Source organism: Colobus angolensis, unplaced genomic scaffold (genome assembly GCF_000951035.1).
Source record: "Colobus angolensis palliatus isolate OR3802 unplaced genomic scaffold, Cang.pa_1.0 Scaffold663, whole genome shotgun sequence".
NCBI classification, from domain to species: domain Eukaryota; kingdom Metazoa; phylum Chordata; class Mammalia; order Primates; family Cercopithecidae; genus Colobus; species Colobus angolensis.
Genome location: NW_012120299.1, coordinates 280697 through 294524, shown reverse-complemented (window position 1 = coordinate 294524; position 13828 = coordinate 280697). Strand labels below are relative to the sequence as shown.

Sequence of the window (13828 nt, the reverse complement as noted above, 5' to 3'; positions counted from 1 at the left end):
AAAACTGCTGCAACAGTGTGGAAAGCACGACGGGACCACTGCCTGAAAGGGAGCTGGGGGCAGAGATGCAAAGAACTTTTAAAAAATAACCGGCGGGGCGCGATGGCTCACGCCCGTAGTCCCAACACTTTTGAAGGACGAGGCCGGTGGATCCCTTGAGCCCAGGAGTTCGAAACTAGCCAGGGCAACATGGTGAAACCGTCTCTACTTTAAAAAAAAAAAAAAAAAAACCCTCATAGGATTTGACTTCAAGATTCAAAAAACTCATAGGAAATGACTTCAAGATTACTGCCTGGAAGCTCTGAAAAACACTCACCTGGAGAGATACAGAATGTAAGAAGCATGCACGTTGAGGGGGGAGCTAATGAACTTACTTCCAGGCGCTAGTGAGGCGACGCTGACGTTTGGGTGGCCCAAACTTCCCGCTTTCTTCCCTCCCCGAGTCCCGCAGAGTTCCATGCATTGAGTCTTTCTCCAGCCCCTGGCCCCTCACAGGCACCTCGACCTCCCCTCGCCCGTCCCCAGCCTCACCGGCTCTGGCCTACTTGTCCTTTTCTTCGGTGCACGGCAAAGGCCCCTACGCCGAAGGCGTGAATCAAGAGAATGGCGGGCCCAGCTCCCAGAATTCCACTCGTTCCCAAAATGCTGCGCGCAGGGCCCGCCTCCTTCCTCTCCCCAGTGGTGAGAGCGGTGTCGCCTCCGCTTCCTTCTCACTCCGCCTGCCGGCTGGGAAACTAAGGCACCAGTACGATAGTTCCGGCACCGGAAAAGAGGGCCGATGACTGGGCCCGGGGACCGCCGCAAACAACGACCCTTGGGGCCGGCAGAGAACCGGAGAGGGTGCTTGCACTTACAAGCACCCCACACCAAGGACAGGCTGGACGGCAAGGCGGAGACTCGGGGCCTGGGCTCTCAGACCGGGGGCAGCAGGAGGTTGGGCCAAGGGCCAGGACTTCCCCTCACAATTTAATTTTTTGATCCCGGCACCGCCAGGTAAGGGGCGCCCTGAGTGAGGCTAGGTATCTCGTAGGGATAAAGTTAGGTATAGAGTAGACAGGCGGCCGGCTCAGGGTCATCCCTAAAGGCAGTGGGAGGAGAGTTGTTTGGAGCTTCCGGAATACACTGGGCGGGACCCGGGTTTACAGCTAAGACTGGCGAAGGAGCGGGCCTCGGCAGAGGCGGGGCTTGCTGAAGGGAGGAGCCTCTGTCACGAAATGCACGGGCTTTGGGGCGGGGCTCAGAAAGGGGCGGAGCTTCCGGGTCCGCGTCTTGGTGGGCTTCGCGGCTGCGCGAGGATTGGACGAGAGGGCGGGGCCACTCGACGCTGAGGCGGTGAATGGCCGGGGCAGATTTAAATCGGGAGACTGGGGGCCTCTAGGATCAAAGTTTGGGGCGGGGCTTAGAGAAAGGGCGGGGCCTCCAGATTCGAGACCTGGAAGGGCTGGGGCGGGGCTTGGGGCGGCCCAGCCACCGCCTCCGGTTCTCCCCTCCGCAGCGGCGGCGGTGGCAGAGAAGGAACTCGACACGCACCGACCGCCCTCCCGCCCCAGCCGAAGCGGAAGCTGTAGCCCGCTCTGGGCCGGGGCCATGGGCGCCCCGCGCCGCCCGGGTCATGAGGACGGAGGCGGAGGCAGCGGGGCCGCCGCTCGAGCCCGGTCAGTGCCTCTCTGTGGGCCCAGTCTTCACCCTAGGAACGAAGGGGACCCCGCCCTAGCGCGGGGCAGGGTCCAGCCGCGCGACCTTGGGCCGACTCCCGCCTCGCCCCCACACCCGCCTCCCTCCAGTCAGTGGGGGTTTCCTGACACTCGCAGGATTGCGACCCTTGTCAGCATGGTGGGAGGGTCCGGGTAGAAGGGGCGCCACCTTCCCCAGAAGCGAAAAGTGCTACTGGAGCCGCCTTGGGAGCTCTCGTGCCTTGGGGAACCGTGGAGGACTGAGGCTGGGAAGGGCAGGAAACTGGCCGAGAGCACCGAGTAATGGAAGGGCCGGTGCCCTGGCCTCCCAGACTCGGCGTTTTGTTTTGCTCCTGTTCTTCCCCCTCTGGTTCCCTCTGCCACGCGGTAGCCTGAGCCCCTTTGGGGCGGAGACCCGGACTGGTATTCAATGTCTTGGCAGTTAGTTTGCTTGCCCAAGAAGTAGGAGGGGGGAAGACGTGACTCCTGTCCTGCTGAAGGCGCAGGGTTGATGAGGAACGGAGTGCTAGCTAGTAAACTCTCTAGTGAAGTGCCAACTGTGGGAGAGGTCAACAGCATGTGGGACCCTGACCTTCAGGTGTCACTCCCAGGGAGTGTTCTCTTTTGTGTTTGCTGTGTGGAGTGGGTGCGGGGGGATTGACATCCCTCCTCCTCCAGTTGTCTAGCCCTGTGATCTGAGACAAGATACTTGCCTTTCCTGAGCCTCAGAGGAGGAATGGCTTACATTCACAGGAAGCTTTCTATGAGGCAGGCAGGCGCTGTGCGCACTTGTTTACATGCAGTGCCTCATTAATCCTCATAACGAACGACCCAGTGAAGTAGGTGCCCACTGTGATTTGCACTTTTGCAGCTGACCGGACTGAGTCTGAGATGGGTTAAGTATTCAAGGCTAGCACACTGCCTGTCTTCCTCAGTGACAACCACTAACTGAGGTCAGACCAGGGCCTTCCAGGCAGCCCCTTGGCTCCAGGCAGCAACATCTGGCTGTGGCGTTGTGTTCAGAAGGCTAAAGCTGTTATGGGGACAAATGCCAAGGCCTCGCCTAACATTATCTCCCCCAACATGAGCATCTCTAGGTCCCATCCGCCCTTGCCAAGACTGAAGATGGCCCTATGGGGCCTGCTGGGCCTCAGGATCAAGGAGTTCTAGATTGCAGGGCAAGAGGAGGAGGGGCAGCTGAGTCTCTGAGAGAGAGCTGCTGTCCTGTGCTACATTTTACAGCTGGACACGGAAAGGCATGGACAGAGTCATAGCCTGGCAGAAGATAGCTCAGCTAGTCAGTGTCACAGCCCAAGCCACAGAGTAAGGAGGGAACCTGACACAGAAGGCTATAGTCTGGACGCCTGGGGGAAGAGGGGTACAGAGCAGTGAAGTGACAAATAGGCCTGGGCATGTCAAGGTATGAGATCTTTTTGGAAAATGCCCTCCATTCCCCAAGCATATCTAAGTGCCTGCTCTGGGCTGAGGGCTGGAAGGAGGCAAATGCAACCTCGTCTCCATCTGCCACTGAAGAATTCTCATTTTGAGCAATAGGGGAAAGCAGAGCTCTCCCACTGCTCAGCATTTTATGAGTCCCTAGGGGTCAGGGCTTGGGTGGGTTTTTAGTCACCTTTGTGTCCCCAGAGCCTAGCAAACAGTGAGTGCTTAGTAAGTTCATTTCTTCTGACCTGGCACAGTAGCTCACCCCTGTAATCCCAGGACTTTGAGAGGCCAAGGCAGGAGGATTGCTTGAGCCCAGGAGTTTGAGACCAACCTGGGCAGCATAATGGGACCCCATCTCTACAAAAACAATTTTAAAATTATCTGGGTGTGGTAGTGTGTGCCCATAGTTCCAGCTACTCAGGTGGCTGAGGTCGGAGGATCCCTCGAGCCTGGGAGTTCAGGGCTGCAGTGAGCTCTGGTCACACCACTGCACTCCAGCCTGGGCGACAGAGTGAGACCCTGTTTCAAGTTCTTTTTTTTTTTTTTTTGAAGATGGAGTCTCACTGTTGCCCAGGCTGGAGTGCAGTGGCGTAATCTTGGCTCACTGCAACCTCCGCCTCCCGGGTTCAAGCACTTCTCCTGCCTCAGCCTCCCAAGTAGCTAGGATAACAGGCTCTGGCCATCACACCCGGCTAATGTTTGTCTTTTTAGTAGAGACGGGGTTTCACCATGTTGGCCAGGCTGGTCTCAAACTTCTGACCTCAAGTGATCTGCCCGCCTTGGCCTCCCAGTGTTCTGGGATTACAGGTGTGAGCCACCATGCCTGGCCTAAAAATGTTTATTTCTTCCAGCAAATATTTATTGAGTTACTACTAAACATCCAACACCAGTGACTGAGAATAACAGGGAACAAGATTGGCAAGTTTCCTGCTGTCTCAGTTCATTTGTGCTTCCATAACAAAATACTCAGGACTGGGTAATTTAGAAACAATAGAAATTTAATTTCTTTTTTTCTTTTTTGGAGATGGAGGTCTCACTATTTTGCTCAAACTGGTCTCAAACTCCTTGTCTCTTGTCTTGGCCTCGTGAGTAGTTGGGATTACAGGTGTATGCCACTGTGCCCGGCTCTAGAAATTTAATTCTTCACAGTTCTGGAGACTCCAAGGTCCAAGATGAAGGCGCTGGCAGGTTCTGTGTCTGGTAAAGGTCTGTTCCTTGTAGATGGTGACACCTGCGTGTCCTCAATGGTGGAAGGAACAGAAAGGGCATAAACACTGTACCTTTACATGACACAAGAACAGAAGGGCAAAAAACAAATGGCCTATGCTAGTTTCCTGCAGCCCTTTTATAGGCACTAATTCACTGATGAGGGCAGAGCCTTCCTGACTTCTCAAAAGGCCACACTTACTTATGTATTTATTTATTTTTGGTTGTGGATATCTTCCACACCCATCTTTTCATACCACCACAATGGAGATTAAGTTTCAACATGAATTTTGGAGAGGATACCATAGCACCTGCCTTCAGGAAGCTTGCAGTCTAGAGACAGAGTGGCTTGATCTATTGCTACTTTTGCCAAGCACTGTGAAGGAAATGAACAGGATGCTGTGAAGGAGAGTCCCCTTGTTTCTCAAAGGCTTAGTTAGAAAAACCACTAAGAAGAGATTTTGAGCTGGGACTTGAATGACTAGAAGGAACACAACCTTGAGAAGAGCAGCCAGGAGAGAGTTTCAGACAGAGGGAGCCTCACATGCCAATGCCTTGGGGGTAGAATGAAGCCTTAATGAGTTCACAGGTTAACTAGACCACAGGTGAGGGCGGCCTAGATGAGGTTGGTGGGGCAGGTTAGGCAGGGGCCCACACACAGGGCAGTGAGGGGAACTGGGGCTGGCACAGCAGGAGGGCTCCTGGGGTGGCTCTGCACAGAGCTAGTCACATGGTCCAGGGGAGACCTGCCAGATGGGGAAATAATGTGGGCTGGGTTTTCACGTGCTGAATGAGTGTCATGAGTGAGTAACAGCAGAGATAAGTCTCCTCCTCTTTAGACTCTGAACTTTGTCCAGGTTCATGAGGTGGCTACTGAGGAGGGTCCTGCATGCCACATGCCCATTTGCCCCACCTCAGGGCCTTAGCACATGCTGTGTGCTAAGGCCCATTCCCTCTAAGGCACACCCTTACTGTTTCCCCCAACCTAGGCCTCTATTTTGTTATGTTTGCTTGTTTTTGCTGTCCATCAGGATAGTTAACTTTGTGTCACTCACTGCTGTATCTCCAGTACACACACCAGGCACTTACTAGGCTTTGGGGAAATATTTGTCGACTGAATGACTGAATCAGACCAAAGTCCCCCCTCTTCCACCCGCTGCCCGTTTAGGGATGGCTAGACTCATTCCAGCAAGAGGAAGTCAGCTGCCCAGCCCACAGCCAGCCAGCAGTGGCACAGTTGGGTCTGGAATGCTAGGTCAGGCTCTTTCTGCTCCACCTCACAGCCTGGCAAAGACAGACCGAGAGGTTGCCCAGGGTTGGTGGGGGGTGGAGCTCACAAGGATATTCCATATGCTGCACAGCTTACCTGACAGTTCCCTTCTCCTGGCCATGGTCTCACACCCTGGTGGTCCTGGGGTCTTTGGAGTCAAGCTAACCTCCAGGGGCCTCGTGAACTCAGATACATGTATCTGCTGAGTGCCTCCCATGTGCCATTCCTGGAATGAAAGCAGGAAACAAAACAGCCCCTGTTGACCAGGCAGGGTGGCTCACACCTGTAATCCCAGCACTTTGGGAGGCTGAGGTGGATTATCTGAGGTCAGGAGTTTGAGACCAGCCATGGACAACATGGTGAAACCCCATCTCTACTAAATTATAATAATTAGCTGGGTGTGGTGGCGCACCTGTGGACTAAGGCTACTCTGAGGGAGGAGAATCACTTGCCACCTGGGAGGTGGAGGTTGCAGTGAGCCGAGATCATGCCACTGCACTCCAGCCTGGGCGACCGAGCAAGACCCCGTTGAAAAAAAAGACCCTGTCCCTCCTCCTCAGAGCTCCCACCAAAAGAAGGCCTCTGAGTAGGCATGGGGGCAGTGACTGCACATGTGGGTCACTGGGCCCCAGAGGGGCAACACTGGAGAAGTGACATCCAAGGGCAGGAGTTAGGCACCCGGGAAGCCAGGTATGTCCAGGCAGAGGGACCAGGTGTGCAAAGGCCCCCGGGGTGTGAGGGATTATGACACACAAAGGCAAGGGTGCAGAGGGTGCTAGGGCAGCAGCCATGGAGGTATTGTCTTAAGAAATGTGGGACCCAGCTCACTGGAGGATTTTCAGTAGGGCTGACCTCTCTGGCCAGTGTTTTGGGGAGATCACTGCTATTGTAGGAGCCTGGATTTAAGGGAGTTGCTGAAGGATTGTGGGAAGGTCCCTGAGCAGCCCCTGCAGGGTCTAGGCAGGAGGCAGTGACACTTGTCTCCCATAAGGGTGGCGGTGGTGGGCTCTGCGCTGAGGGTCTGTGACTTCCTTCTGTTTCTGCACAGGGGACTTTGTACAGCTGCCTGTGCCAGTCATCCAGCAGCTCTACCACTGGGACTGTGGCCTGGCCTGCTCCAGGATGGTGCTGCGGTGAGTGGGGCCAGGGCTGGGGGCTCCCCATCTACATCTCCTGCTCTGGCTTGGGAGAGACCTGGGTGGGATCCATTGTCCCTGTCACTGTCTTTGGTTGGGGCTTGCAGGAGGCCAAGCTTCTACCTGGTCCTAGTCCCATCTGCAAAAGCGAGCAAGAGGTGGACCAGGCCTTCCAGGTCTCCATGATAGTAATGGCTGGGGGCTTGGGGTGGCCAGGAAGTCCCAGGTGTCCAGGCCTGTCCCACAAGGCCGCTCTGTGACTGGGACAGGAGGCCCTCTACCCCCTGGCCTCTGGCTCCTGGGAGACTGGGGTGCTGGCCGTTAAGCGGAAGCTCTGTGAATATCACAGAAATCTGGACAGTGAGAGCCAAGAGGGACTGTAGCCGTCAGCTTGTACAAGAGTTTTTCATTTGGCTTCCTGGAACCCCAGGGCAGCTGTACCTTCATCTGTTTTACATCCTGGAAATCCCAGCCACATTCAGTAAAAGGGTTCTGTGCCTAAAACTTTGAAAACCACTGATGTGATCCAGGGACCTAATCTTAGAGATGAAGCTAAAGAGGCCAGAGAAGACAACGACTTGCCCAAGGTCACAGCCCACAAGACACGAGAGATGTGAGAAGCAGAGTCCAGGCCTGCAACTCTGGAGCCAGGATGGTGCCCCAGGCAGCCTGGGCAGTGTGTGGACAGGAGCTAGGGTCTCATGATGAAGGAGGGCGACTTCTGGGGAATGGGACCTGTGACAGGGGCTCTTGGGCCAGCGGGTGGAGGGTGACCTGGTCCAGTTAACCCTCAAGAGCAAGCTGAGCTCCCCGCGCATCTCCCTGCAGGTACCTGGGCCAGCTGGACGATAGTGAGTTTGAGAGAGCCCTGCAGGAGCTGCAGCTGACCAGGAGCATCTGGACCATCGACCTGGCCTACCTGATGCACCACTTTGGTGTGAGGCACCGTTTCTGTACCCAGACCCTGGGCGTCGATAAGGGCTACAAGAACCAGGTGAGCGACCAGCCACTGGGCCTTCCCATGTGGGGCCACACAGAGGTATAAGGCCACTTGGTTCCAGTAGTTGGAAGAGGGAGCAGTCAAGGGCTAGACACCCAGGTAGATACCCAGGTGTACAGAGACCAGGGAGCAGCAGCAGAGAGGCTATAGGCAGGATTTGGGAGCCAGTCAGAGCAGGTGCCTTTGCATTCTGGCCTGCCCAGAGGATCTGAGTACTAAGTCCTGGCTCCTGTCTGCCTGCCTTCTACAACCCTCAGAATGTGCAGAGGCTACTTCCTACACTCTTTCCTACTGTCCTCAGCACAAGGCGGGCCCAGGGCCTCTGAGAACATCACTGGCTTCATCCATCATCATTTGCACATTTTTTTTCTTTTCACCAGGAGAGCCAGCTTTTAAGCTGGGTAATTGGTAGTCTAGAAGAAAACCAAAATACCATCTTTTCTTTTTTTTTTTTGCCTTTTGAAAAATAATGCCAACATAGCCATGCCAGCAAAGTGTGTTCCGTGGATCACACCTAGCTAAGCCAAGCTGTAGCTGGGCTGTCCCAGGTGGCTCAGCCTCATCCCCCTTGCTTATTCGCTATGGGCTCCTGCTCATGCCTGCCAGAGTGTACAAGCCCAAGGGTGATTGATCCTCCCCAGGGAGCTGACCTGAGCCCAGCTGCCCACCCCTCTCAAGCATCGTCCTCATGCCTCTGTGTGGTCCTGCATCCCTGCTCCTGCTTAGGACAGACAGCTTTCTGATCAGGCTTGCTGCACGTACCATCTGTCCTGACAGGTGGGGCTCCTCTGCCCTCCTGTTGTCTCTGCCTCCGTAACATGCTCTTTAGTTCCTTCATCCAAATGGAGTGAAGGCAGCCTGAGTGGTGGCTGCTCCAGCCCCCTCTTCTCTGTTCAGTCTTTCTACAGGAAGCACTTTGACACAGAGGAGACCCGGGTGAATCAGCTGTTTGCACAAGCCAAGGCCTGCAAGGTGCTGGTGGAGAAATGGTGAGCCCCCCGACCTTCCTACCCGCCCTTCCTCTCACGCCTGCTCACCCACAGATCTGCAGTGGGGGGGCCTCGGGATAGTGTTCAGGAACGGCTGGAACTCTGGAGCCAGGCAGAACTGGCTACCAGGCGGCTGTGGGCACTGACTTGCCCCCTTGAGCCTTGGTTTATGGAGATCACTGGGGCTTCATGTCCCAGGCTCTGACTGGGGATGGATCCTGAGCAGGTGCTGGAGGGACAGGTGAGCGAGAGAGATTGCATCCAGCCCTTGGGCTGCTTGCAGAAGGACAGCATGGGACACAACACAGGACCCCTAATGAAAGGGTGATGGCCTAAGAAGAATGTGCTGGTGCAGTGATTGACAAGGGACGGGGAGCAGGGAGGACCCAGTGTGTAAGGGCTGCTGTGACCTTACAAGGGCCTCCCCTTCTCATCTGTATGCATTGGGGCTGGATTCAGGAAGACCCTGGGTGCAGTTTGCCCCAATGTGAGTGGCATTCTTCTCTGGATTATGTGAGAGCGGGGCTCAGACCTGCTGCCTCTAGGTCCTGGACAGACTTTTCTCAGATTTTCCCTTTCTTTGCAGATTTATATTTTCATTATTGACCTGCTATAATCACATGATAGGTGATTTAGAAAATGGGGGTGGGGTGGGATCTCCATTCATACCTTGACCACATGGGCACATGTTGGAAGGAAAGGCAGCAAATGTTTATTTAGCGGCTGTCAACAGGTACCATCTCCTTGAGTGGAAAAGCTGTTGCTGTCTCCGTTTCTCGGGGGAGGAAACTGAGGATGAGAGAGACACCCAAGGTCACCCCCAGCATCTTGACCATGCCATGATCTGAACCCATGCTTGTTATTCCTTGAAGCCTGTAGCTTTTCCTTCCAGCCAAGCTCCTGCTTTTTCCCTATAGCTGAAATCCCACTCTTGTACACTGCCACTGGGAACTCAGCCAGCTATTTTGTTTCAAAGACCAAATGGAAAAATGGCATGTTTCCTTGGCCAAGGCAGCAATCCAAACTGCCACGTGACTCAGCTGTGGCTGAAGCTGGGCCAGGCCATGTGGTACTGATGCTGCCACTCCTAAGGAAGGCCCCAAGTGGGTGAACAGCCCCTCCAGCAAAGATGCAGGAGCTCCTGGCCTAGAGCTCCCCCTGCCCACAGCCCCATCTTCCCTCTGCCCCTCTGGGTGTTTTCTTTTTTCTTTTTTTAAGAGACAGGGTCTTACTCTGTCATGCAGGCTGGAGTGCTGTGCTGCAATATTGCAATATAGCTCACGGCTACAGCCCCAGGCTCAAGTGATCTTCTTGCCTCAGTCTCCCGAGTAGCTGGAACCACAATCTCATACCACCATGCTCCATGCCTGGTAAATTTTTTAATGTTTTTGCAGAGACAGGGTACTGCTGCTGTTGCCCAGGCTGGTCTCTTAATTCCTGGGCTCAAGCGATTCTTCCACTTTGGCCTCCCAAAGCACTGGGATTACAGGCGTAAGCTGCTGTGCCCAGCCCTGTTCTAGGTTTTCATTTGGATTTGCTGCCTAGTGGAAGGCACAGGATGGGGCAGCACCTTCTATTAGTGAGGGAGGCTCCAGGCAGATGTCATTGCTGAACTGGAGCTCCCCTGGAAGCAATGTGGCCCAGCCCTTCCTGGGCAGTCCCTTCTGCCACAAGGAGCCTTAGGAAAAAAGTAAAATAACTCTTTCAGAGAAGCATTTGGTTTTGAAAGTGTCTGAGCCATGCGTGGCTTAGATTTGGGGGATTAGATTGGGTGTGCAGTTTTCAACGTAAACCACATATGATTTAGGGTAGAGGAGAGACAAAGCTGGGCAAAAAGAATTCACTAACCAGGCTGGGACACAGGAGGAGGACGGTTTCTGCGTGCTGCTCTAGTGGCCCTTGACTGGACCCACCTGGAGCTGAACTGCCCTCCCCGTGAAGGGCCTGACAGGGCCAGCTCATCTTTGTGCACACTCAGACATGCACACCCTACCAGTCTCCTGCTTGGCTCTAGGCTGAGCCTGGGCCACAGTGACAGAGCAGGGAGTTCAGGGCAAAGGGAAGAGGAGCCGATCCCCAAGCTTTGTAACACAGAAACAGGAACAAGCAGGGATCCAGTTGAGGGATGGGGAATGGGGGCCCAGCAGCACCAGCTGACCCCTCTCCTGCCCACAGCACGGTGAGCGTGCAGGACATCCAGGCGCACCTGGCTCAGGGCCATGTGGCCATCGTGCTGGTGAACTCTGGGGTGCTGCACTGTGACCTGTGTTCCAGCCCTGTCAAGTACTGCTGCTTCGCCCCCAGTGGCCACCGCTGCTTCTGCCGCACTCCTGACTACCAGGGCCACTTCATCGTCCTGCGCGGCTACAACCGGGCCACTGGCTGCATCTTTTACAACAACCCGGCCTATGCCGACCGTGAGTGCTGGGTGGGGCGGGTGAGGCAGAGTGGGCCACGTTCACTGTTCTGTATGCCCAGTGCCCACGATTCCCACCCATTCAATCTAGTGTGGCCAGGGCCTCCCTTACCACCTTTTCCCCAACGCCCCTGCTCCTCCTGGACTCTTGTCACTGGAGTCACCCCTCAGGCCATGCAGGCAAACCTGCAGCACACTGTGCCAGCCTTCTCTACAACCTGGCCACCCCTCCCTCCCACACCACAGGCCCCACGCCACTGCCCAGGTCCCTGCCTCACCCTTCCATGCTGCACAGGCTGCACCCCTCCCCCACCCGCCAGGATGGCCAGCACATTCCTCAGAAAGAAAAGCCGGCCAGACCCAGCCCCTGCTCTAGACCCATCCTGGCCTGCCTACTGCCCTCCAGGCACAGGGAAGGGCCGCCCTGACTCTCATAGACTGGATTCACAGAGACAACCCCTGGACGCCCTGATCACATAAACTTACCCCATCTATGTGGCCTGGAGCATGTTTCTTCCCCTCTCTGGGCCTCACTTTCTCCAACTGCTCAACTGGGGAGGAGTCAGAGAAAGCTCATGAAGACCAGGATGGGCAAGGAGGGCTTCCTGGGGGTGGAGGACTTGAGCTGAGAGGAGTGGCCATGCGGGTGGGACACAGGCCTCACCCAGCTCCCCTGGGCACTGTGTCGGTGGGGTAGGTGCTATCTCACAACGCACTGACCCCGTTCTGCCCTCTCCACCCCCAGCAGGAATGTGCAGCACCAGCATCAGTAACTTTGAGGAGGCCAGAACCAGCTATGGCACAGATGAGGACATCCTCTTTGTCTACTTGGACAGCTGACAGCAGGAGCCTGGTGTGCCCAGGCCCTTGGACCCCATCCCCACCCCAGCTGGGCCCACTCAGGATGCCCTGGCCCAGGCCTGGGGCTGCTGGGGCTAGAATGTGGAACTGCAGCCTCAGCCCATCTGGCAGAGCCCCAGGAACTCTGGGATACTGTGGCACAGCTGCTTTGTCTGCCAGTGCCGTGTGTTGTCATGTCGCTCACGCCAAGCACCTGCTGGCTGCTGGAAGCATACCCCAAGACCCCAAGCCTGACTCCAGCTGTGCCCACAGGAAGTCCAGTCCCAACAGTGCCCTTGTTGCCTTTGAGCCAGACCCAAGGCAAGGGTCTCCGCACAGACCGCAGGGGGCTGAGTCTGGAGAGAGAAGTCGCTTGACTAATGCCATTTGTCAGGACAGTATGTGAGTGTCTGGAGACAGCATAGTTGACCCCAATGCCCCAGAACTGAGGACCCCTCCAGGCCCCTCTCTTCTGGAAGTGCTGCATATGTCCCCGTGCCCCGTGGTTGACAACACCAGTGCCTCCTGCCTACCTGTGGGCCCAAGTTTCTGCGGCTCGTTACAGGATGCCTGGCCCCTGCCACCCAGCATAGACACACCTCACAGCTGCCCCGCCATGCAGAGCCCTGGCCCTGGAGACTCTTAAGCCCTCCACAGCCCTCCAGGTCCTCCAGCTCAGATGGAGGGCTCTCAGGGGTGTGGCCTGGGCCTAAATCCCACTGGTAGGCCTGATGGCTGGCAGCACAATGTGTGCTCTGGGAATAAACAGCTGCCCTAGACCCAGAGGGATCTCCGCACCCAGGAAGCCTCCTGACACCAGCCTAAATCCTGACAGCAGGGTCTGCCCTCTGAGTGTGGGGAGCCCCTAGTCCTTTAAGGTTGGCTGCTAGGGCCTGTGCTCCAAAGCAATGGGCAGGGGCAGCCTGCAGCTACCCACCCAACCTGGTCTTCACACGAGGTTGCACATGATACTGGGCCTCTTTTATCTTGATGGAGAAGAGGGGTTCCTGCCTAGGATCTTACAACACAGCAAGTAGCATAGAGCTCTTTCCTTCCTCTTTTTTTTTTTTCTTTGGTTGGGGTCAGGGGTTGTTTGAGATTTAAGTTTTCATTTTTGAGGGGTAATCACCTTCAAGTATAACAGTAATCGTAAGAGTGAAGGTACTTTGGAACCACTAACACCTCTGCACAGGGCAGTTAGCCAGCTCAAGTTCTTTTTCAGAGAAAGGGACTTGACCAGCGGTTTAAGTATCAGCCCCTTCACCTCACAGACGAGGCAGCTGATGAGGCAGCTGGCCCAGTGAGGGGAAGCTGCCCAGGACAATAGTGGAGCTGGGTCTTGAACCCCAGTCTGTACCTAAAAAACTAAGGGAAATTGATCATTTTCAAAGGGGCAACAGTGATACCATCCCTGCACTCCTGGGTCCTGCTCTTACAGTGCCCAAGGCAGGGCATGGTGGCAGCTGGCCCCTCCTCTACCAGGTGACTCTGGGGGCAGAGGTGGGCTCTGTTTAGGAGGGCGGTCAGACCACCCAGCCAAATTGCTCCTCAACCCTAGACAAAGCCTTTGGCCAAGAGGGAGGTGCTGTTAGCTGGGCAGCCCTTCTGGGTTTCAGAGACCGGTGTTAGCTCCAGACTGGTCTCATCTCCATTGCCTTAATGCCAGGTGGCCCAGGAGTACCCATGCACAGCAGCTGTGGGGTGTGGGCATCTTCAGGAGGTGTTCTGGTAAAATTGTGAGAATAGCTGTGTGAAAGAAACCAGTGGAAGGAAATGAAGTTTTCAGGATGGCGGGATGTGATTCAGACACAGTGCACATGCTGTTAGGGCTGTCACTAGGGAGTGGCCTTTATGG

At 55.5% G+C, this 13828-nt stretch overlaps 2 protein-coding genes across 5 annotated transcripts in view; one reads left to right on the top strand and one right to left on the bottom strand.

Annotated features, from left to right (window-relative positions):
* SNRPD3 (small nuclear ribonucleoprotein D3 polypeptide 18kDa) overlaps positions 1-1171 on the bottom strand; it is a 56313-nt gene extending 55142 nt beyond the window's left edge. For 3 of the 4 annotated variants that reach the window (XR_001000029.1, XM_011925947.1, XM_011925945.1), the window contains exon 1: positions 532-1171. The gene's annotated coding sequence lies outside the window, so the exon portion shown is untranslated. The remainder of the gene's footprint in view (positions 1-531) is intronic. The other variant, XM_011925946.1, reaches the window with a different exon arrangement.
* Positions 669-13353, top strand: GUCD1 (guanylyl cyclase domain containing 1). Its single transcript, XM_011925948.1, is given in 7 exon segments — positions 669-805; positions 807-993; positions 6641-6725; positions 7557-7722; positions 8626-8717; positions 10893-11134; positions 11879-13353. Coding segments are annotated over 7 exon segments (894 nt in total). The 5' UTR covers positions 669-778; the 3' UTR covers positions 11974-13353.
* Positions 13354-13828: the final 475 nt, after the last annotated feature.